At 43.1% G+C, this 22,711-nt stretch overlaps 1 protein-coding gene across 7 annotated transcripts in view; it reads left to right on the forward strand.

Annotated features, from left to right (window-relative positions):
- Window positions 1-22,711, forward strand: part of ZSWIM8 (zinc finger SWIM-type containing 8) — a 391,013-nt gene that overhangs the window by 281,334 nt on the left and 86,968 nt on the right. For 6 of the 7 annotated variants that reach the window (XM_078776669.1, XM_078776666.1, XM_078776668.1 and 3 more), the window contains 6 exons: window positions 8,118-8,238; window positions 8,517-8,718; window positions 11,452-11,642; window positions 13,205-13,900; window positions 20,144-20,435; window positions 20,583-20,714. In XM_078776669.1, the coding sequence (XP_078632795.1) occupies window positions 8,118-8,238; window positions 8,517-8,718; window positions 11,452-11,642; window positions 13,205-13,900; window positions 20,144-20,435; window positions 20,583-20,714 (1,634 nt within the window). The remainder of the gene's footprint in view (window positions 1-8,117; window positions 8,239-8,516; window positions 8,719-11,451; window positions 11,643-13,204; window positions 13,901-20,143; window positions 20,436-20,582; window positions 20,715-22,711) is intronic. The other variant, XM_078776671.1, reaches the window with a different exon arrangement.

Genomic DNA, 22,711 nt, shown 5'->3' on the forward strand with positions numbered 1-22,711 from the left:
CCGCCGACTGATTGTGGATGGAAACTCGTTGATGACAAGTTGTCACCGGTTCTTACAACTTTACCGTCAATTCCAAAGGGATGCCGAGAACTTACTCAGTGTGGTTGCAAGAAAGGTTGCAGTTCTGATAGTTGCTCTTGTCGGAAGTGGGGGAAACAGTTCTGCACTGAGGCCTGCAAGTGCAATGCCAGTGAAACACCATGTCGAAACAGGCCAAAGTAGGGGGGGGGGGGGTCAGAGCTTACACAGTTAAGCTAATTGGCATTCCCCTGGATGGCTCCTCCTTCCAGCCAATCAGTCTGACAGACTGCAATTGATTCAGGATTAATTAAGAATACATGTGATAATGATCAACTGCCTGCACTCCAAACATGTTTGCCATGAAGTGCATTTTGCGCCTTGTGCCATGTAAGTGCACTTTGCGCCTTGTAACCGTTAGCCTTAATTAAGTGGCTAATTAGTCAAATATTGACATTTAGTGTAGAAAACAATCTTGCTATTATATAGGACTCAGGTAAACCACTTCACTGATGGTATTTAAGGCAACAATTCAAGTGAATTAAAACAGTATGTCAAAAAACGAAAAGTTGCTTCATTACGGATATATTCACAAAAATCTGATTTTTTCCCTTCACAATTCCCTTTACTTTCATAATTGTGAAAAGCTGTAGTAACCTTACCAGACAAAATACTGTAAAATAATTGAAATGTACAGATAGGTGATGTAAAATAAAACATTTTTTCAAAAATTTTGAATTTTGCACTCATTGACCTTTGACCTTGATTAGTGACCTAATTACGCATTTTTGGGCTTGGCAAACAACAGATTCGTATTCAGCACGAAAAACTACCCCAGAAAAAGTGGTTTGCTTGCTTTTACTCAAAAATGCCTCATGAATTCACGTTTCCCAGAAATTTGACTAGTCTAATTGGGATGGGGTTACTGGGAGAATGTGTGCATCCTGGAGTTGCTGGGTAGGGTCAGAAGACTTTAAGAGCAGAGGGAGCAATGTTTGAGAATATAACGTAGTAAACGGCTAAACCACTGACAAGTTTGCGATGTGAAAGCAACAACGCTTCAGCCTCGTCAAGGGAGATGCCAATCATTTTGAGACCTTTAGATTCCACATAATCCAGGAGAGATTTGTGATGCTGGGGTGGTGCAGAGCAGTGCTTCATTGAGATAAGGGCAAAGGTCTTGTAGACTGAGTAGTTCTGATTTTTCAAGGAAAGACTTTTATCGACGGAGGATGCCCAGTCTGCGGCTGGTTTTGGAGGCCAGCTTTGCTGTGTGATCGGCTCAGAAAAGGTCATGGCTGATCTTGCAGAGGCCTTAGCAGTTCAAGAGACTGAACCTCTTCCCAGTGGGTGACCAAGGAAATGTATAGTTGGGTTTGATTGATATAATCATTCCGGAGCGATAGGGTGAGACTGACATTTTCCAGGATTGAAGGGCATGTTTCATTTATCAGACCAGAGTATAATAATTTTCAGATCAGCAGAGAGACATGGCTGCTGTCTGCCTAGCAGAGGGCTGGGATACGATACTGCAACACACAATGTCATGTCATCTACAAAAAGGAAAGGGTTTTTCAGAGCATTGGAGAGGTCATTAATATATATATATATATATATAAGGAACAAGACTGGACCCAAAACACTGCCTGGGGGAACTCTAGCCTCCATTGGGAGAGGGGAAGAGAGACACCACAATGACTTTGTCAGTGAAGGAAGTCAGAAATCCATAAATGAAGTCTGCCTTCTATATCAGAGGGAGAAAACTTAGCAAGCAAAACAGGATGCCAGACTTGTGGAATGCCTGAGATGTGGCCAGGGATAAGGTCCTAACCTCTTTTTGTGAGATAGAGGGCCTTCAACCATTGCTGAGGGAGGAGCAGAAGTATGTCCAGAGGGACGGGGACAGGATCCAAACTGATGGTCGGAGATCGATCAGGATGTTTGAAAACTGGAAAAATTTGACATTGGAAGCAATGATGGATTTGATGACTTTGCTTATAATTAAAAGCAAGCTCACTGGCCGATGACAACAATGGCCAGCAGGAAAACTATTCCATTCTCTTCTTGTGTATAGTTTTATATTGTCCTTATCTCTGCATCTAAAGCAGTCTTGGTAGATATTGGTAGTCTTGGTAGTGTTTAGTTTAATATAATTACATATTTAACCTCCAAGTCACAAAAAACGGTGTTCCTGTAATCTGATGTTTACAATAACAACAACAACAACAACATGCATTTTAAGGCCATTTTCCCTGCTAGAGCGGGGGTTAGCCTTGCGGTCCCTGTGGCAATCTTCTTCATTTTGCCCTATTTTCTGCATCTCTCCTTGTTAACCCCCTTGCCCGCATTACTTCTTCCACGATTTTTAGACAAGTCTTTCTCGGTCTTCCCCGTCCTCTACTTCCTTCTACATTCATTTCCATCACTCTTCTCAACCAGTCACTTTCATCCTTCCTCAACACATGACCAAACCATCTCAACCTGTTCCTCTTCACAGAATCAATCACAGACTCTATTCCCATCATCTTTCGCAATTCATCATTTGTCTTCCTCTCTCTCAACGATACTCTGCACATCCACCGAACCATTCGCATTTCCACCCTTTCCAGCCCTCGTTGCTGCTCTATGTTCATTACCCATGTCTCACTCCCATAAATCATAACACTTCTCACACATGCAGCACACACCTTTCCCTTCAGCTTCAATGACACTCCCCTCCTCATCAGCACGCCACTCAGTTCCCGAAACTTCTTCCATGCACATCTCACTCGAGCAATCGTTGCCGAGTCTGATCCACCTTCTCCATTCAGCATGTCTCCGAGGTAGCAAAATGTTTTCACACCTTCCAGCTTCACGCCGTCTCAAATATCTAACAACATTTCCTCCATCTGCAGCTCCCTCTGTGCACACCTTACATTTGAATGTAGCTGCCACACTGGTTAATGACCCTCTCAGACCACTACATTTTTGAGGAACCCACTCAGTGCACATTGTACATTGAATGGAGTTCACTCCGACACCCTTCCTGCACACAGCACATGGCCACTTCCCAGTTCTTTCCACCTCACCACATGCTTTACCACTTGCCATCACCTTCGTCTTTCCTATATTCACCTTCAGACCTTTTGTCTCCATACATGCCTTCCACTTGTTCATCTTTTCCTTCAGTCCATCCATACTTTCCGCAATCAACACCAGATCATCTGCATACAACAACTCCCACGGTAAACCCTCCTTTACGTTCTGAGCCAGCACCTCCATCACAGCTACAAATAGTAGTGGACTTAGTACCGACCCCCTGATGCCCTCCCACCTTAACCTCAAACTCACCACTGTTCCCGTCCTTCGTCCTTACAGCTGTGCGCGCTCTTTTGTACATTGCCATCACGACTCTGAACAAACATTCCTCCACTCCTAACTTCCTCAATGCCCATGTCAATACTTCACGTGGAACCCTATCAAATTCTTTCTCCAGATCAACAAACCCAAGAAACAACTTCTTTCTCTTCTCCATGCACTTCTCCTGCAACTGCCTCACAATAAAGAGCGCGTTTGTCATCCTCTTCCTGGCATAAATCCAAACTGCATTTCGTCGATCTTCACCTTCTTCCTTATCCTCCTCTCCAACACCCTTTCCAATACCTTCATTCCATGCTCCAATAACTTTATCGCTCGGTACGAGCCACACTCCAGAGGGTCACCTTTCCCCTTGTATAGAGGGACGAGGGTATTCAGTTCCCAACCCACTGGAATGCGGCCTTCTTTCACCATCAGATTACAGATCTCTGTCATTCTCTTCACACCCCAACTTCCTGCTGCCTTCAACATATCTCCCACAACTCCCGTCGGCCCTCCTGCTTTTCTACTTTTCATTGCTTTTATCGCTTCCTCATCTTCCTTCTCAGTTATCTTCTCTGCCGGTCCTAAAACTGGGTTACTCTCTATGTTGCCATCCCATTCATTCTCTGTATTCAACAGCATTTCCATATATCTTTTCCATCTTCCTTTAATTCCATCTGGGTCCACAATGATTTGTCCCACTTCATCCTTCAAGCAACTCACCCCCATCACATCACACCTCTCTCGCTATTTGCTTTGCAATCCTGAATACCGCTCTCTGACCCTCTTCCGAATCCAAGCGTTCTCCGAACATTTTCCTACATGCCTCCTGCGCCTTTGCTACCTCTTTCTTTGCAGCCTTCTTGGCTGCCTTATAACTTTCATGCTCGGCTTTTTCTGCTCCCGTACCCTTCGCATTCTGCCACTTCTTGAACTTCTTCCTCTTCTTGTCAATCCTCTTTACAACTTCATCATCCCACCACCATGTTTCCGAGTGCCTCGGTGGTCCTTTTGTCCATCCACATACCTCATCAACAGCTCCCAACAGACTATCTTTCATTGACATCCAACCACTTTCAAGCTCAACCACATCATCCTCTACCCTAGTCAGCCTCTCTTTTAATGCCTCCCTTACTGTCACCTCTTTCAACCTCCACGCCTTCATTCTCGGTTGGTACTTCACCTGCCGAGCTCTCCTCGCACCTTTCACCCTTATGTCGCAGACAACCAAGTGGTGCTGTGAAACAGCCTCCTCCCCCGGGATCACCTTTGTGTCCCGTAGGTGCCCCGTATCTCGCCTACGCACCATCAGGTAGTCAACGGTTGTCGTCGACCCACCTGACGTGTATGTAACAAGCTTATTATTCCCTTTCTGGAACTGAGTGTTACAAATCAACAAATAAGCTCCATAAGCAAACTCCAAAATCCTTTCACCTTCTCCATTTCTCACACCATATCCGTAACCCCCATGAACTCCCTCAAAACCGTCCATACTCCTTCCCACATGTCCATTTAGGTCTCCTCCTACCACAACAACTTCCTCATCTTTCACGTTTTCCATCAGCTTCTCTATCGCACACCAGAACTTGTCCTTCTCTTCATCGCTCCGACCAACCTGCGGAGCATATCCCGAGTTGACGTTCCCCAAGAGCTTTCCAATCATCATTTTCACCATCATCAACCTATCGCTCACTCTCGTCACACTCACCACACTGTCTACAAACTCCTCAAAAAACAGGACACCGACACCATTCCCGCCCTCCGGGCACCCTTGCCACACAAACTTGTATTTCTGTCCCTGCCTACCCTTCACCATTCTCACACCACTTCCCTTCCATCTCGTCTCTTGTGCACAACATATGTCCACTCTTCTTCTGACCAATACTTCCACCACTTCTCTTGATCTCCCTGTCATTGTCTCTACAATCCATGTCCCAAACCTCAGAAACCGATCTCCACTTCGGGCTGTACCCTGCCCATATGTAGTTGTAATTGTCATGGTTCTCTTTTTGAGGCAATGTTTTTATGGCCAGATGCCCTTCCTGACGCCAACCCTCTTTGTCGCCTCCTACGACATGCAGGGATACAGTGTACCTATTCTAAACCAGGGTACACACTGGGATGTTTCCAATATGTATAGATATTTAAAAATTTATCCCACATTGCCCCATAATATATATATTTTTTATATTATGCCCCCGCACCCAAGTACAATTATTTAATTTATGCTTTTTTCCTCGTGAACCTCAACTGGTATTTTTTATAAAGTCATGTAGTTGTTTTGGTTGTGTAATGTGGATCCCCACTCGCCTCTAAGGTATCGAGCCTGGGTTCGACTCCAAACACAGTTTTAAACTGTCATCGCGGTGTTTCACAAGTTGGGTGATTCATCATTGTGTGTGCCGTCACTCGGAGGGACGTTAAGCCGTAGTCCTGTCTGCCGAAATTATTTGGTGGACGTTAAAGATCCCATGGTGTCCTTCATGAAGAGTAGGTGAGCCATCACCGGCACCAGATGAACAAATTACAAATTACTAGCAACGGTACCCGCCCTACAGGCGGGGCTTCAATTGGGAGGCCCAAATGAAAAGGTAAAATATCACAAATTGAAGGGCTTTTTTATTTTAAATGATTCATATAAAAATCCGTTAAATTGTATCACACGCAAATCATCAAAATCTAAAGAGTATCTTACTATAATTCACCAAATGTCCCACAGCGATCGAATACACTATGATCGTGATCGTGAATCGTGATCGATAATCGTGTTCACAATCGCTATGTCGTATGTATTCCCGATACGTGTTTCCTTCAGTTGAAATGGGTTAGAATTCCCTCAAACAGGGATTCAACCCGTGTCCTTATAAAAGGTCTTTGTCCGAGGTCACCGAGTCCGATCGGTGCAGCTGTGCAGCGATCGGTGCAGCCGTTTGTGCGGCACCCAGGAAAACAACATCGTCACAATGAAAACATCGTCACAATGAACGTTATGCGAACGCGAATGTTATGTGGGAGTCCAAACGTGAGAATGCTTGAGACTAAAGCTGAAATTGGGAAAACTAAATAGCCTATTTTACTCCTGGAGATCCCAGGATTATCCACCCAAAATATCGTTGCGATTGGTTCAGCAGTTTTTACGGTAACGACAGACGGACGGACATTTGGTGAATTATAGTAAGATTGCCTCTACTACTGCTGGGAGGGGGCCTGAAAACTGGCTTCCTGCATGACCCCATGCCTGGAAACTGCTTCGGCGGAACCAACGCTCTGTATCACAGAGTAAGCATTGTTCAAAAAGGAATGTTGATCACTTCAAAATCATTATATGGAAACGTATATTTATGAAATAGCTGTAAGATTGTTAAAATTGTGTTTTTTTCCAACTTGACTAAAGTTACAATCGTACTAACATGCACAATTTGGTGTCTGTCTGTCTTTTTGACCACAATGTATTCGGTCATTACTTATCCAATCTCAACCAAACTCGATAAGAGGGCTATGAGTTACACGATGGAGGCTGTAGCAACTTCATTTGCTGCACTCCCCAAGGGGGTTTTTCTTCTTGGACAAACGGCATGTTATCGTGAATAAATAGCTTATTGTGACGTTTCATGGGGCAAGCTTACAAGAAGTAAAAAAAAAAAAAAAACCACAAACATGCATGGTTATCTTTTAAAACAGTCGCTACTGCTGTTTAATACGAAACTGAAAGGGAGGAAACCCGACATTCTTGAGGATCTGAGAACATTAATGGATCGGAGCCTAGATCTACTGTAATCTACCCCAGAGAGGATAACATGACCCTTCCTGTCATTCCACTACTGAATCAAATGCCAAGTACCAATTACAAACGGGAACCATGATTTTTAAAGCTTTCGGGCCAGATCAAGCACACCACGAGAGATAAACAGATGAAAGTCACAAAGCAATAAGAGATACCGGGGCAAACACTGCAGAGTCATGTCCAGGTTGTTGTCGCAGTCCAGGTTGATAATCGTCGCAGTCCAGGTTGCCTGCAAGAAGAACATCCCGGTCACGTCCAGCATGTACTCTGGCTCACCGGTTGCGAGTGAGGAGCATAATTTCTCCTACACAGATGCCAGGGAACGCCTTTGCTTCCACGGTCGCTTTGTCCTCATAACATCGGGCCTTCCCCTGCCACATGACGTCACCCGAATCCATGTGCAGGCATCACTTGCGGCCTCGCATCTCGCCCTGAAGCTCCCCGGCAGCCGGTTCACGTCTAAACTGGCACCTTTTGCAGAATGCCAGGCCGCTATTCTCCCCAAAGGAATATTAGACAGAATACAAAGGGTAGGATATAAAAAGGATAAAGGAGGAAGGGGTCTGAAAACAAACACCAGGGTAAGTAGATGTCATCTATTACATAAGCGACGCATATCTAATATCCCAATTAATTAATTCACGCTTATGCTAAGACATATACTAATGATCTAACTGAACTATGCTAAGCAATGTTAACCCCCAGGAGTCATTTCCACAACAATATGTTTGTGGGGTTTTGAGGAGATTAACTTTGTAATGTTCTAAGTGATTTCAACAGGCTTAGGGTGAAAATAAAGGTTCTTATAGTTGGTGAGAAGGCAGAGATAGGGGTGAGGAAAGAGTCGGACGCTGAAATGTATTTATGAGAGGGGGCGGGGATGGAAGGGTTAAAAAAAATCTGTATATTCTTGTAAATGTCCTATAATTGCTTTCTATTTACTTATAGGATTTTACTTTTTGTTACGCAATTTTAGACCCGACTGCAGGCCCTTCTGCATCTGATCAGAGTACGTGGTACCTAGATGAAGATACCCTTAGTGACAATATCAAGAAAACCTTGCACAAGTTCTGTGGACCTTCACCTATTGTTTTCAGGTATCTCTGCTGTATTATGCATAAGTGTCATTAAGAATTGCCACCTACTAAATGATTAGTCCAAAAATCAAATTGAGTGACTGGAGCAAAGAAAGCACTGACAGAATTGATTTTCTTCGGTTGTGAGTAACAGTAATCTTTAAACTTGCCACCTCCACTCTCTCAGGTATCATGATTATCATTGGTCATTGATTATGCTTACTTACCTTCCTTTCAGTCTTACTAAAATTATTCATCCTGAATCCTGTTCTCTCTTTCTGCTTTCCCCCTTCATTCAGTGATGTCAACTCTTTGTACCTCTCATCCACTGAGCCACCAGCAGCAGCCGAATGGGCCTGTTTACTTCGGCCGCTGCGGGGCCGTGAGCCCGAGGGTATCTGGAACTTGCTCTCTATTGTACGGGAGATGTTTCGACGACGTGATACAAATGCCGTACCACTACTTGAAATTCTCACTGACCTCTGCCTCGCTTGTGAACAGGTTAATTGCTATAGTCATGATACAATGCCAAAGAAAAGTGTTAATCAGTTATTTGTGTTCTAGCCATAGCAATAAGTTATCAAATGCTATTCGCCCTCAAGTATAATTTTTGGACATGAAGTGGCACTTTGCGGTTTTAAAGTATCCTGATGGATCCTGTACATTATATTGCACATATTCACTTGCGGTGCACTTAGTTGCAGAATTTCCTTCCCCTGCAGAGCACAACACAACACTGTCCATTGCAACACAATGAGATTTGTACAACACATGCTCAGCAATGTAGACAGCTGAACTGATGTACTGTGTTCCATCTCTTTTTTACATAGTTCAGGTGAGGTATTATCATTGTGCAGTCTTTCAGTCAGTTAGTATGTAAACACTTGGATCTTCTTCTCCAAAACTTCACACACAATTTCAATGAAACTTGACCACAACCCTCATCACCCCTGATGGACTAATGTTTGTTCACGGCATTAAAAAAAAATCAGGGTCTAAGTTAATTAAGTAAGGGAGGGTCAACCTTTATCGCCCGTGATGCTAAAAGTAATAGTCCTATTTTCACCAAACATTGTGTAACTTCTGAGGATCAAAGCCTCATGATGCCTTGCAAATGCCATTAAAAAATTGCAGAGCGAGTAGGTCAATTTAAAGGTCAAAGGTCATTACGATTCTGGGATCACTATTTTTAACTTCTCGAAAAATATTCACCTGATCTATATGTAACTTGGTAGGAATCATCTCTGCATGGTGCTTTTACAAGTTTGTTCAAACCTTTGGCTAATTTACATATTTTATTGGTCATCCACGCTTCTGTGGATCTACCAGGTGAGCACCCAGGGGTGTTGCCCATATGTTTTATTATCAGGAAACAGGATGTTCTTCGAATGACCATCGCATAACTTGAGGCAATACTTTGCATAATGAGTTGCTGTGGCATGTGAGCACAATTTATTGATGATTGCTGATGACTGGCATAGAGCATTTTAATTGGTTGTGAAAGGATTGTTAACCTGAAATGTCGTGTGTTTCACTGCACTGAAGGATGACTCGGCTTCCCATAAGATAATTTATTTCTGAATCTTGAGATTTAATAAGATTATTTGGGTTTCCCATTGTTTCCAATTGGTGATTGATAACTTGTGCGCAGCTTGTGTATCAATGACCTATAAATTACAGATTGCATTTGGTAGTAGGTTTGACAACCACTGGCCTTATCAACGATATAAATTATGGAACTTTGTGTTGATTCTAAAAGATGGTACACAAATGAATTTAGGTCAAACTTCATCACCTTCCCTCAGGATTGCTTATTATTATAGGTGCATCAAAGTGAGTGGCCACTGGCCACCCATGATCGCTTCCTGACTTGACAGTCTAACACACCTAAAAGGTGTGTTATCTTGTCTCAGATATGTGGTCAATGCCATGTTATTCAAACTATTCCCTACATCACACAGGCCTAATTAATGGTTGCATATTGGAACATGTCTTACAATCCTGACACATCTCCCACTCACTATGTCTCTGAAAAGACCGTCTGGAAAACCCTGCCATCTACTTTCTCAAAAATCCTCTCAAAAGTTCTGTCACTCAAGCTTTTGGGTCTCACAGTCTGCCATGATCTTTCCTGGGAATGCCACATTTCCAAGCTATCCTCCAAAGCCAGTAGCCACTGGGCATTCTCTGTCATGTGAAGTCCTTCCTTGGCACAACTGAGCTTCTCACCACATACAAAGCTTTCATCCGCAGCTGGATGGAGTACTGCGCTCCTCTCTGGGCTGGTGCTCCTAAAACATGTGCAAACTATTGCTTTACCCATAATAGCTTGATCTGTTGGCATTATTCATTTGTAGTACAATGATTTATGAGGTTTGTGCTATATACATGAACCAATTAGGGCTTATCTGTTTGCCATTCACATCTGAGCGCTTGCTTCCTGATTCCATCGCATACTTATGCATTAACAGCATTTTTTTTTATGTTTGCCCGACGTAAATGACCCCTTTTGGCCAATGGTGTGTTTGGATGACATTACGTACAAGGCTTTCTCTCAGTAACTATCTGTGTATGATCATGTATTAGTCGCTGTGATAGTTGATATTGGAACTTTATGGTTTGTGCTTATATCTTCTTTATTTATGAGGCATCTTCTGGATTTAAATGAACACTCGTTTTACTCTGCTCATGTTGCACATCACATGCAGTGAATTTCACATTCCTGCACATTGCATTTATTGTTATTTTTTTTAAAAGGCGTCTGTACACCACCCATGAGGCTTGGTTTGCAAGCCACCATCTACAATTCCAATAGAAGAGATATAATTACTCTTTTATGGAAAATGTTTTTCCAGTTTGTTTTATCCTCAACAATAGACCGTAGTGAACACGCATTTGTGTTACAAAGATTGGCCAATTACAAAACCTCCCCTTATGAAGGGAGACAGACATTGTACAAACACACAAACTTACATTGTGTTTTATATGGTAGATTATAATATATTTAATGGACACCTGTCATTAGTAGGAGTACAATAACAGTTCGGTGTGTTTGCCTGCCTGTCGCGTGTTTGCTCCAATCAAGCAACTCCTGTTTACAGACCTTTTTTCCATTATGCTCAAGAACATAGCTCAATGTAATGAGATCAGTGTTTAATTTTCCAAACGATGTACACTTTTCTTCCTTAAGAAAAATTAAGATTTTTTTTTTCTCCTACTCCCTCTTATTTTCAGATCGCAGCTTGGTGGTACAATGTTCGCACATCTCCCTCACACAGTAGTGCAAGTGGTCATGCAACTCGCCATAGTGGAGGGGGAAGTGGAGGCCAGTCGGAGGTGGCGGCCCATGCCTGTGCAAGTATGTGTGACGAGATTGTCGCGCTGTGGCGGCTTGCTGTGCTTGACCCAGCTATCAACGGACCAAGGTAATTGGAAAAAGGTTTTAACATTTTGCACCATATAATAACAGTTGGAGTTGGAGTTGTTGGAGAGGATGATAATGAAGAAAGTGAAGATTGACGAAATGCAGTTTGGATTTATGCCAGGAAGAGGAACGACAGACGCGCTTTTTATTGTGAGGCAGTTACAGGAGAAGTACATGGAGAAGAGGAAGAAGTTGTTTCTTGGGTTTGTTGATCTGGAGAAAGCATTCTATAGGGTTCCACGTGAAGTAGTGACATGGGCATTGAGGAAGTTAGGAGTGGAGGAATGGTTGATCAGAGTAGTGAGGGCAATGTACAAAAGAGCACGCACAGCTGTAAGGACGAAGGACGGGAACAGTGGTGAGTTTGAGGTGAAGGTGGGAGGGCATCAGGGGTCGGTACTAAGTCCACTACTATTTGTATCTGTGATGGAGGTGCTGGCTCGGAACGTAAAGGAGGGTTTACCGTGGGAGTTGTTGTATGCAGATGATCTGGTGTTGATTGCAGAAAGTATGGATGGACTGAAGGAGAAGATTAACAAGTGGAAGGAATGTATGGAGACAAAAGGTCTGAAGGTGAATATCGGAAAAACGATGGTGATGGCAAATGGTAAAGCATGTGGTGAGGTGGAAAGAACTGGGAAGTGGCCGTGTGCTGTGTGCAGGAAGGGTGTCGGAGTTAATTCAATTCAATGTACAATGTGCGCTGAGTGTGTTCATCAAAATGTAGTGGTTTGAGAGGGTCATTAACCAGTGTGGCAGCTACATTCAAGTGTAAGGTGTGCACAGATGCAGCTGCAGATGGAGGAAATGTTGAGTTGGATCTTGGAAACGGCGTGAAGCTGGAAGGTGTGAAAACATTTTGTTACCTAGGAGACATGCTGAATGGAGAAGGTGGATGAGACTCGGCAACGGTTGCTCGAGTGAGATGTGTATGGAAGAAGTTTCGGGAACTGAGTGGCGTGCTGACGAGGAGGGGAGTGTCGTTGAAGCTGAAGGGAAAGGTGTATGCTGCATGTGTGAGAAGTGTTATGATTTATGGGAGCGAGACATGGTTAATGAACGTAGAGCAGCAACGAAGGCTGGAAAGGGTGCAAATGCGAATGGTTCGGTGGATGTGTGGAGTATCATTGAGAGAGAGGAAGACAAATGATGAATTGCGAAAGATGATGGGAATAGAGCCTGTAATGGATGCTGTGAAGAGAAACAGTTTGAGATGGTTTGGTTATTTGTTGAGGAAGGATGAAAGTGACTGGTTGCGAAGAGTGATGGAAATGAATGTAGAAGGAAGTAGAGGACGGGGAAGACCGAGAAAGTCTTGGCTAAAGATGGTTGAAGAAGAAATGCGGGCAAGGGGGTTAACAAGGGGAGATGCAGAAAATAGGGCAAAATGGAGAATATTGTCATGGGGACCGCAAGGTTAACCGCCGCTCTTGCAGGGAAAATGGCCTTAAAATGCCTGTTGTGTTGTTGTATCATATAATAACAGCCTTGTTTTATCTCACTCTGCAATACCAATCTATTTGAAATGTTTTTGTTTTTATATTTTTCCATTGTTTCCCAAAGGTCATCAGAGATTGTCGAAAGGCTGCGCCAGTGGCATCTGAGGGTGCTCGAGGTTGCACGGCGTGGTCAATCACGTAAGAATCTTGGGCGCCTTTTCTTGGGCTTCAAACCAGCTATCGAAGCTTGCTTTATAGATTGGGGACAGGCCTGTCCCATTCCTGGCATTACCAATTGCAGCAACCCTGTTGGTGGAGCACCGGACAAACGCTTGGGCTGTGGACGCCCTTCATCTGTTGGTCATGTTACTGTTCCATCACGAAAAACTCGGCCTGGCGAGTCGTGTTTAAAGACCAAGGAGGAGTGTGGCCGGCGCAAGCCAGGAGTTGTGGTGACTGATGGACCAGCTCAAAGTGGAAGAATTGAGGAAAAAGGTGTTAGTGCTGCCAAGTCTGGATCTCTGGCATGGGGAATGAAACAAGGTAGTGGTGGCACTAAGGCAGGTGCTGGGGGGACACGGGGAAGCAGTCGTGTCCGTCTGAGCAGCGAGGAGGAGGTGGACAGTTCACTTGAGCCTGATATGGCTGACTTGCGGTTGGAGGAGGGTGGACTTGCACTCGGTGCAGAAGCAAGCAATGCGTTTTGTGTGGAGCCAGGCACTCTGCTCAAGGGGCAAATGGAGTTGGACGTTCCATCTGCGAATGGGTTATGGGCGAAAGGGAGCAGCTTGGATGGTGAAGCTGTAGATCCTGCAGAAAGGTGTGTAAGCCATAGATACGTTATTATATCACTTGTGATGCTGTTTTTGTCATATGCATCCATCATCTTGGAGAAATTATTTCTGTCATTCAATGTTTTAAAATCGACTTCAAAAGTACAGTACAGTAAAAGTACAGACTAAAGTACAGTCGGACCCCGCTATTTGCGGTTCTGCTATTCACGGTTCCGCTATTCGTAGTTCTGCTATTCGTGGGTTCACGCTATTCGTGGTTCTGCTATTCGTGGGTTCCGCGTATTCGTGGTTGATAAAATGCGACCTGTTTCTCCATTTGTTGAAAGGTGTCCCGCGAATTCGCGTTTTTTTTTTATTCCATTCGCGGCCGTGTTCCGCGAAATTGCGCGTTTTTTCTATTCGTGGCCGTGTTCTGCGAAATCGCAGCTTTTTTTTTTTTTTTTCCTATTCGCGGCCGTGTTCCGCAAATTCACGGTTTTTCGGGGGCACAAAAAAATAATTCACGAGCCGCTAGCTTGACACATTTATAATACCCGTCTTTCACCAGCAATGCTTAAAGCAGCTGGGCATACGTAAAAAAAACATCTTCTATGAGCCACGAGCATGACATGCTTCTACATTCACTGCTGTGTGCTTTACGTTTTCATGGCTTTCGCGGCCACGAATTTTAGCCGCACTGTAATCGAGAGCCTTGTGGGGATGTTCCACCAGATGCACAACACGTCATCCCCGCGAGTTACTGTACAGAATGAAAACACTCCACAGTATATATTAGTGCAATTAGCTGTCTCCCTTTTCCTCATTGAAACTGGCACGGCATGCATTCACGGATTTTTATCAACATTCGTGGGATTTGCCTCGCCATTTGCGGGATTATCGCCGACATTCACGGGATTTGCCTCGCCATTTCCGTGACTTTCATCGACCTTCACGGATTATCGTCGACATTCTCAGGATTTGCCTCACCATTCACGGATTTTGCCTCGCCATTCGCGGTTCGTTCCTCTCTATTCATGGATTTTCGCGACTCGGGAACCTATCCCCCCTTTTTTCATTGAAATAATGCCCCGCTATTCGCGGTTTCACAATTCGCGGCATTTTCCAGGAATGTATCCCCCGCGAATAGCGGGGTCCCACGGTACTGTATTATTTTCATCATTTCCATTTGTAGTTTTTAATTTCCCTCTTTTTTGCACAAGTTGGTATTTCTCAAACACAAACAAGCAGCAATTCATAACAATTTCAATGTTTAGTGTTTGAGTCATGCACAGGCATGGTGTAATGCTTTGACATCGATTTTTGGATGGATTTAGTTTCCAGGATGATGAGTGGACATTGGAGACTTCTTTATTTCATTACCTCCTCTACCAAATGGAGGTTATGTTACCTACCCTCCCCTGTCTTTCTGTTTGTCTGTCTGTATGTATGTGAACAGTATATCTCAAAATGTTGTGGATGGATTCGGACGAAATTTGGTGGCGAGTTTGGGTATGTGACAAGGACAAATTGATTCAATTTTGGTGAAGATCTGGATCGCGTTCCAGATATGAAATTGTTTTAATTATTTTAAAGTGAATCTTCACCATTGAGTGATAGGGCCAAAAACGATATATAGCATGATATTTCAAAAAGTTGTGGACGAGTTGTGAAAAAACAATGTGGATCAGTGACGGGAACAAGGCGATTAGATTTTGGTTCAGATCCGGATCCATATCCGACCTCCCAGTGGGATACAAAACGTAAACTGTTCAGCCTGGCATACAATCACGTGAAAAAGTAAGAACACCCCATGTAAAGTTTTGACTTTTTCAAGATATTTCAACATGCAGCTATTTGATCTTCATTTCAACAATATTGACAGATAATGGTGATATAATATAACAAATATCATGAAACATTTACATTTTGTAGTCCATTGTATAATTTAAATAAACATAAATGCAAATTTCGCATGTGGAAAAAGTAAGTACACCCCTACATTTATCACTACTTCAAATACCTAAAATTAGAATCAGGTGCACCAGCTCAGGTGCAAATGAGTAGAACATCGTTAGAGAGGATCTTGGAGGAACCTGTCTTATTTAAACCTCAGACATTTCGTTTGGTTTGCTCTTTGTTGTTGAAGTGTGCGGCGTCACCATGCCTAGATCAAAAGAGCTCTCTGAGGCCTTCAGAAAGAAGGTTATAGATGCCTACGAGTCTGGGAAGGGATTTAAAAAGATCTCCAAACAATTTGAAATCAATCATTCGACTCTCCGGAAGATCATCTACAAGTGGAGAAGATTCCAAACAAATGCCAACTTGTACAGGCCAGGCTGCCCCAGCAAGTTCAGCCCGAGAGCAGACCGCAAGATGCTGAAAGAAGTCTCTAAGAACCCCAGAATGTCATCACCGGACCTACAGGTAGCTCTTGCCACTGTTGATGTCAAAGGGCACGAGTCTACCATTAGAAAGAGGCTGCACAAATTTGATCTACATGGGACGTGTGCCAGGAGGAAACCTTTGCTATCCAGAAAGAACATCAGGGCAAGACTAAAGTTTGCCAATGAACACCTCGGCAAAGACCAGCACTTCTGGAACAATGTGCTCTGGACAGATGAGTCAAAGGTAGAGCTATTTGGCCACAGTACCAGAAGACATGTTTGGCGAAAACCAAAGACTGCATTTGACCACTAGAACCTGATACCAACTGTAAAGCATGGTGGTGGAAATATTATGGTTTGGGGCAGCTTTGCTGCATCATGGCCTGGGCAGCTCACCATCATATAATCCACTATGAATTCTTCATTGTACCAGAGGGTGCTTGAGGATAATGTGAGGCCATCTGTCGGAAAGTTGAAGGTCAACCAAAGGTTGACCTTGCAACATGACAATGACCCTAAACATACCAGTAAATCCACCAAGGAATGGCTGAAAAGAAAGAAATGGAGGGTTCTGGAATGGCCAAGTCAAAGCCCGGATCAAAATCCCATCGATATGTTGTGGGGGGATTTGAAACGAGCTGTGCATGCAATTGTGCATGCTGTGCAACAATTTTTTGTTGAATAAATTATTGCAAAGTCAATTTTTCATTGTTTTTTGTTCAATTAGATCACATTTATCTATAGATACTATATTTAAATGAAGATCAAATATTGATATGTCCACATATGTTAAAAAGATTTTAAAAAACATTTCATGGGGTGTACTTACTTTTTCCACATGCGAAATTTGCATTTATGTTTATTTAAATTATACAATGGACTACAAAATGTAAATGTTTCATGATATTTGTTATATTATATCACCTTTATCTATCAATATTGTTGAAATGAAGATCAAATAGCTGTATGTTGAAATATGTTGAAAAAGTCAAAACTTTACATGGGGTGTACTTACTTTTTCACGTGACTGTAGCTATGCCAAGTACCATTCTCGTCTTTATTTTGTTTTTATTTTTATACAAAATAAACTTCCATCATGATTATATCAAAACAAAAGAAATGTCTGATAGCAGATGTATCAATGCTGGCACAAGTAGTGGAGTCCACAAAATGTTGCCTTGCCTGTTAATATTTAGGTTTCTTGTAGTTTAAAATTTTTAAACATCAGCAGGCAATACTGAGTACAAGTTGAGGACTCTACTACTCGTGTGACCTCTGATCTTCTGTTCCCATTGCTTCGTTTGAGCATTAAGATTATGCACGTTTGGCAGACACGTTTCAGCTGTTCCCCAGAGTGAGCTGCATACCGGTATTCAAGAAAAATACCAATCGATTTGTTTATGTTTCTGCTGACTATCCCAAAGATCAAGTGAATGATAAATCTCTGTCAATTTGGAATTCAGAATCGTGCCTTTGCACCCCCCGGGTTTAAGTGTTTCCCTTGGCTGCATTACCATGAATACACTGATGGCAAGCATTCTTTTTCAACCTTGCATGAGATCATCATTATTGGGATGTTCCAACAAGGCGACATATTTATTACAATGCACTCTTGTATATGTAATTGATGACTGGAAAAATTTGAGAGTGCCAAAAAAAGCTCAGGTCTACTTATTGCAAGGCTCAAGAAAGGTTCTTCCCTCTCATTGTGGTACATTGTTCAAAATCTGTCAAGTTCATTAGATAGACAAACTGGGAAATTGAGGGAATGCCATTGCAGCTTTATTTTCTAATTAAGTTTCCCATTATGTGAAATATCAGTATGAACAGCAGTTTCCCAATGTTTTCAAATATTTAACTGTGTAAATATTACAATAGTATGATACTGTTTAACCTTCCATTTTCTGTTCATTTGGTATCTAACAGGAAATGTTCTTGGGAATTTTAGCCAATTTCTTAAATAGAAATATTCATATTTGTAACCCTTGTCTTTCAGGTAATATTTTTAACCTAACATTTTTTATCCCCCACCACTCCTCCATTCTGCCATTCCTGACACAATATTTTATACACGGCATCATCTTCTTCAACGACAAAAATTATTCCCACGTTTGTACTGGGTTTGCTGGGGGAAACTTGTCTTCGTCTTTCATGAACCAGCCAGCCCGGTCTGATTTCTGACTAGGGTTCGGAATTTGGAATTTGTTGCCAATGATAGTTTGCTTCCTCTGTTTCACATACACCAAGTTACATATTTTGTAAGTAAATGGAAGGGGAATAATGAAAATAAAAGAGATGAGGAAAAATGTGAGATGAAAAGGGGAAGGAAGATGCATCTTTTTGTGTACCTTGTATCTAAATGGTCCAGAAAGGTTCTTATTGGATAATGTTGGTGTTCTGTCCAATAATTAATTGCTCTGTACCTTCGACAAACCATGTACGTCTTGTGTAGTGTCTTGGCATATTTTGCTGTCGCAAAAGTTTTTGTTTTTTTTGTACTTCACTTCCTTTCCATGAAAAACTTGCCTTTACTTTATAATTCCCTCTCTCAACGAAATAACTGTCTGGCTAACCCTCCCATATACTTTCTTAACAATCCTCTTGAAGTTCAGTCACACAAACCTTTGGGCCTCTGTCAGCCATGATCTTTCTTGGGCAAACCACGTTTAGAACTTGCCTTCCAAAGCCAGTCACCGACTGGGCATCCTCTGTCATGGAAAGTCATTCCATGGCACACTTAAACTTTTATCCACCTACAAGGCCTTCATCCGCTGCTTGATAAAGCAATGCTCTCCTCTCCAGGCTGCCTCACACTTTGTTCGGTTTGATGCCATGGAAGCCAAGGCCTTCAAGATCATTTTAGTCTGCCGCATGAACCTGAGTCTTTGGACCTATCACTTTCACATCGCAGACAAGTTGGTGGTCTCTGTCTTCTACCACCTACTTTCTGATGTTTCACCCTCTGCCCTTTCCGTGCTCTGTACCCCGTGCACCAGGTTTCTGCAGGGTGCATGTGGTCTGCCAGTAACCCTCTTTGGTGAAACACCCTTCCCCAAATCCAGAATCACTGCTCACCTCCACTCATTCATTCTTGCTTTTTTCCCCCACTTGTCGTGGAACCAACTTCTTCAGTTTTCTCAATCTCATTCTTACCCTCGGGGCCTCTAGACAGCTGTTCACCATCATCCACAACTATGATCTTCTTTGCCCCCATTAACTCTCCCCAAGTTTCCAGTTTTTCCACATTTCCACCTCTTTACAAGCCCACCAGTTTTGCCTTCCTGAAAGTTTGCAACTGTATTCATCTTGTTCACCCACGGTGTCCTCCCCTTGCCCTCATTCTTCCCCACATTGCTTATTTCTCCAAGTCTCCCTCTATTTTGCTCTCAACCCTGTTGTTGGTGTGTCCCTACTTTTCATGTCCCATCTCCATCTTTCAATTTTTCATTTTGTTCTGTTATGTTCTGATCCATTATATGTTCCTGCTCCTTCATGAGCCCACATTGTACAAAAATAAATTGCTGCTTAAATGATGGCATCGTTTCCAATCACATTATGTGGCTGTTCACTCGACAATTTTCCATTAAAATGTTTGTAGGCAAATTACCTAACATAGCTAGCTCATCAGTTCAGATCTTTACACAAGTGTTATTCCCTTAAAGATTTATCTTAATGTCACATATAAATTAATCCAAAACACAAGAGGGTCTTAGTCTGGCTAACTCTAACCACCATTGTCAAGTTTTCTTTTTTTTTCTTGCACTTGTTTTAGATTGTGGATTGCCTGTAGTTTGAACTAGTTCTTATTTCATACAAGTGATCATTGTTATTTGTTTTTTCCTGTCAAGACATCTGCATGATTGTATTTATGCTTTCATCTAACATGGCAATAATTGCTTTGACCAGCTTGCCGACACCATCGAACAGTCCCTGTGGTGATATTGAAGATCCAGAAGTCGGCTGTCAAGAGGATGGTGTGAACGTTATTGCTCCTGCAATGGAAGTTTCTCACGAGAAGTCCGCTGAGAATGGGTGTCCCAGTATGGCAAGTGGTGGCGGTAAGCAGGATGATTACAGCGTATACTACTACATCTCTGCAGAGAGTGTGAAGGAGCAAGAACGGCCACCTGAGAGTCCTGAGGAGAAGGAAGATGTGTTTGCAGGCCTTCGACCACTAAACCAAGAGAGCCATATGGAAGTAAGAACAAAGTCAACAAGTCACTTTTTAAACAAATATTTCCCCTCCAACTCCCCCTCCCCATAGCTTCTCCAATGCCTACACTTTCTTCTTCGACAATACACCCACCCCTCTCTTCAATGTCCCATCTCCAATCATCCATTACAGGTTCTGTTTGCATGTGCAGAAGCATTGCACTCACATGGGCATGCTGTAGAAGCCTGCCGTCTTGCCATTGACCTTGCCAGGGAGCTGCTCCAGAATCCACCTGATCTCAAGGTAGAGATTCCACCAAACAAGGTAATCCCAGAGATATTTCCTGCATGATTACTGTTAATTATTCTGATATTGTGTGTGTGTGTGTGTGTGTGTGTGTGTGTGTGTGTGTGTGTGTGTGTGTGTGTGTGTGTGTGTGTGTGTGTGTGTGTGTGTGTGTGTGTGTGTGTGTGTGTGTGTGTGTGTGTGTGTGTGTGTGTGTGTGTGTGTGTGTGTGTGTGTGTGTGTGTGTGTGTGCGCGTGCGATTTGAGATGCATTCTTGAAAACCTGAGTGTCAATCGAAAAAATAAACCCCATTGGCATAATGTTAAAAACTGAGGATGCGTTCCTGGGCAGTAATTTTGCGTCATCCCACGGTAACTAAAGTGAATACTAAAGACATACGAATCACATCAATTCATACACAACATAAATATATGAATGAGTAAGTTAATGCAAATGACAGTAACAAAATAAGTAAATGGAAAACACAGAAAATGTTTATTTTAATAAATTACTGCATGCAAATGGGTACTGTACTCAGCAAAAATAGTGGTGTGTAATGCAAGTCGATGTCTGAGAGTTGTGTGTGTGTGTGGGTGATGATTAGATAGATTACTGAGAAAGTGAGGCAGAGCTTTCTGCCTCCCTGTCTGATATCTGGCTGGTTTCATGCATGGCTGACAAGGACACCAGAGGCCCATGGATCCTCAGAGGTATGCCAGGCAAACAAAATGGTGGAGATTTGTTGAAGCCCCTCCCAGAACGGGTAGAGCTGTTCCATCAATGGGGGAGGCCACACCCATTCATGTAGAGTATATCTGAATATAATAGAGATGTATATCATATATATTTTTGCATAAAGTTTTCTTATCCATTAGATTCCTGACTGTTTTAATTCCTGAGCACTCGTTCTATATCTTTGACAGGCCAAACTCTACCCTGCCGTGACTACTGTCTTAAATAACCACAGCCCAAGCTTAAATTCCTCGACTCTGATTCTGCAACTGGACCAGACTGCATCAGCCCCCGGGTCCTAAAATCCTGCTCTGCCGCTCTATCTCACCCTCTCTCTGTTCTCTTCACCCTCTCTTTTGCTCAAGGTCATCTGCCATCTGCTTGGAAATCAGCCAACATTACCACTTTGCATAAGAAAGGTGCAAAAACAGATCCTTGCAACTACAGACCAATCAGCCTGCTCCCAATCATCAGCAAAGTCATGGAATCCATCTTTGCTTCGGATACCAAATCCTTCCTCTTCTCCAATGGATTGATCTCTGATCATCAATTTGGATTCAGACCAGGTCACTCTACTCTGGACATGCTGCTTCTGCTGTTTCAACAATGGATGGAGGTCCTCAATGCCAAACAGGAAATCAGAGCTGTCTCCCTTGACATGTCACGTGCCTTCGACACGGTCTGGCACCGCGCCCTGCTCACCAAACTCTCCTCTTATGGTATCCATGGAAACCTCCACGCATGGGTGCGGACTTCCTCACCGGTCTCAGTCCACGTGTGCCCCTGAAAGGAAGTCTCTCATCTCCCCTTCCTGTTTAGGCTGGAATTCCTCAAGGCAGTGTTCTGGGCCCTGTGCTTTTTCTGATCTTCATTAATGATCTCTCCGACTCTCTGGAAAATCCTCTCTATCTCTTTGCTGATGACTCCACTCTCTGCCGCTCCATATCTCAACGCTCAGATCGGCAGTCAGCAGCCTCTTCACTGTCTGCAGACCTGGACAATATCACAAACTGGTCAAACAAGTGGAACATGTCTTTCAATCCTAACAAATCTCACACTCTCACTTTGTCTCTCCAAAAGGACCATCTGGACAACCCTCCCATCTATTTTCTGAACAATCCTCTTGAAGAAGTTCTGTCAGTCAAGCTTTTGGGTCTCACTATCTGGCATGACCTTTCCTGGGAAAACCACATTTCCAAGCTGGCCTCCAAAGCCAGTCGCCCACTGGGCATCCTCCGTCGTGTGAGGTCCTTTCTGGGCACTTCTGAGTACCTCGATTTCACCACATACAAAGCTTTCATCC

This window comes from Myxine glutinosa, chromosome 4 (assembly GCF_964187855.1).
Source record: "Myxine glutinosa chromosome 4, kmMyxGlut1.1, whole genome shotgun sequence".
In the NCBI taxonomy this organism is placed as follows: Eukaryota; Metazoa; Chordata; class Myxini; order Myxiniformes; family Myxinidae; genus Myxine; species Myxine glutinosa.